This window comes from Berghia stephanieae, chromosome 1, assembly GCF_034508935.2.
Source record: "Berghia stephanieae isolate SIO BIC M18660-M18661 chromosome 1, UCSD_Bste_1.3, whole genome shotgun sequence".
NCBI classification, from domain to species: domain Eukaryota; kingdom Metazoa; phylum Mollusca; class Gastropoda; order Nudibranchia; family Aeolidiidae; genus Berghia; species Berghia stephanieae.
In genome coordinates, this window is record NC_088360.1 from 26,347,219 (window position 1) to 26,348,707 (window position 1,489).

The window sequence follows — 1,489 nt, forward strand, 5'->3', positions numbered from 1 at the left end:
CAAAATATCTTCTGCTACTGAAAATGTCTCAATGAAATCGGGACTGTCCCAATTTGGCAATCTGAATTTGAAGGAAAATAAATAAAAGTGGACATCTGGACCGATATTTAAGACTTGGAACTCATACAAAACAGGTTTGCCATTGTAACTATATCTTAGGACCGATTTGCCCTAACCATACGATCTCCGTCTATATTTATATATTTATTTTAAAATAATCCACTACCATTTTGGGTCCTTCCAATTCCAATGTCTGTAGCCCGTATTAGGGTATCCTGATTTAGCTCTTTAAGTTGGCCACCATGTATATCAATTCTAAAGCATTTTGAAGTGACAATCGAGGGTGGAACTCAATAGTTACAACAGATTATTTTGTTAAAATTTCAATTTTTTGTTGCATGTCGCAGGTGATTTTCAGTCAGTAAGAGTAATAGATATGAAGTTCTGTGGTCTACTGACAAAACACATGGCTTGTACCTGCAAGCTGACCTGTAGGTCGAGGGTTTGATTTCTACTGTGGGTAGTGCAATTTTGAGCCCTCTGAAAAGTCTCTTTACTCACATTTTTCATTTTTTTTTAACCATAATGTGGTGGTAAAATGAGTTATTGACTGTCAACTGTCTGCCCTCGTGAAAGGGGCATTGCTAATAAAAGACATTCGTTCATTTATGCTGCATTTTAAAACCAACATTTGGAAATCCGGGTTTGACAAACTCACTATAATTAATATTAATCTTAAGAGCGACAAGCAAGGGTATGATTTTGAAGTAGTTGTGTCGGTGAAAAAAAAGTTTACAAATCAATAGTGGAAGAAAGAAAATAAGGAAAAGTGTTTTTAGTGAACAATATCAGCCTGAATTAAATACTTTATTGCTCTTAATAATTTAGTCAATTCATCATCAAATGTGGCTGTGGCAAAATCCACAGTACTCTCTACAACACTTTTCGGACCATTTCTTGTGATATGAACAAATGCTGGTGCCGTAAGGGTCACAATCAGTTTCATCAATACAAGGTGGTGGTGGGTCTTGGTGAACGGCCGGGACTGAAATAGATGAAAACCGTTGTCATAACGTGGAGTAATCACGTAGGTGTGGTCAATGCGAGAAAAATTGAATAATATGTACACTATACACATGCAGGGTTTGGAAACATGGCTAGAAGAAAGGTGTCAATCCACTTTTTTTCTGTGCATTATCGTTAGAAAAGAAATGGCAATCTTTGTGCATTTTTCCTCGACTGCTCAAAAGACTGTTCATTGTGTAAACCTCAAATTGAGGTCCTCAATGCAATAAATGAGTTTCCGTGTATGGAAGGTTGTCAACAGTCGCTGGTTGCTGCAGCTAAAATTTGAATATCGTTGAAAAATGATTTTGTGCGACAATTAGTGTTACAAATGGAGAGACAGGGTTGCATGTTGTCCTATCATCTTTACTTAGAATGGCGAGGGATGCAGAATAATGATCATTTACATTGCCTCCTTCACCTT

The 1,489-nt window shown here is 36.9% G+C and overlaps 1 protein-coding gene across 1 annotated transcript in view; it reads right to left on the minus strand.

The window, feature by feature from the left end:
* Positions 1-842: 842 nt before the first annotated feature.
* Positions 843-1,489, minus strand: part of LOC144963619 (uncharacterized) — an 8,729-nt gene continuing 8,082 nt past the window's right edge. Inside the window, exon 3 of the mRNA XM_078897613.1 lies at positions 843-1,045. Within this exon, the coding sequence (XP_078753739.1) occupies positions 900-1,045 (146 nt within the window). The 3' untranslated portion in view covers positions 843-899. The remainder of the gene's footprint in view (positions 1,046-1,489) is intronic.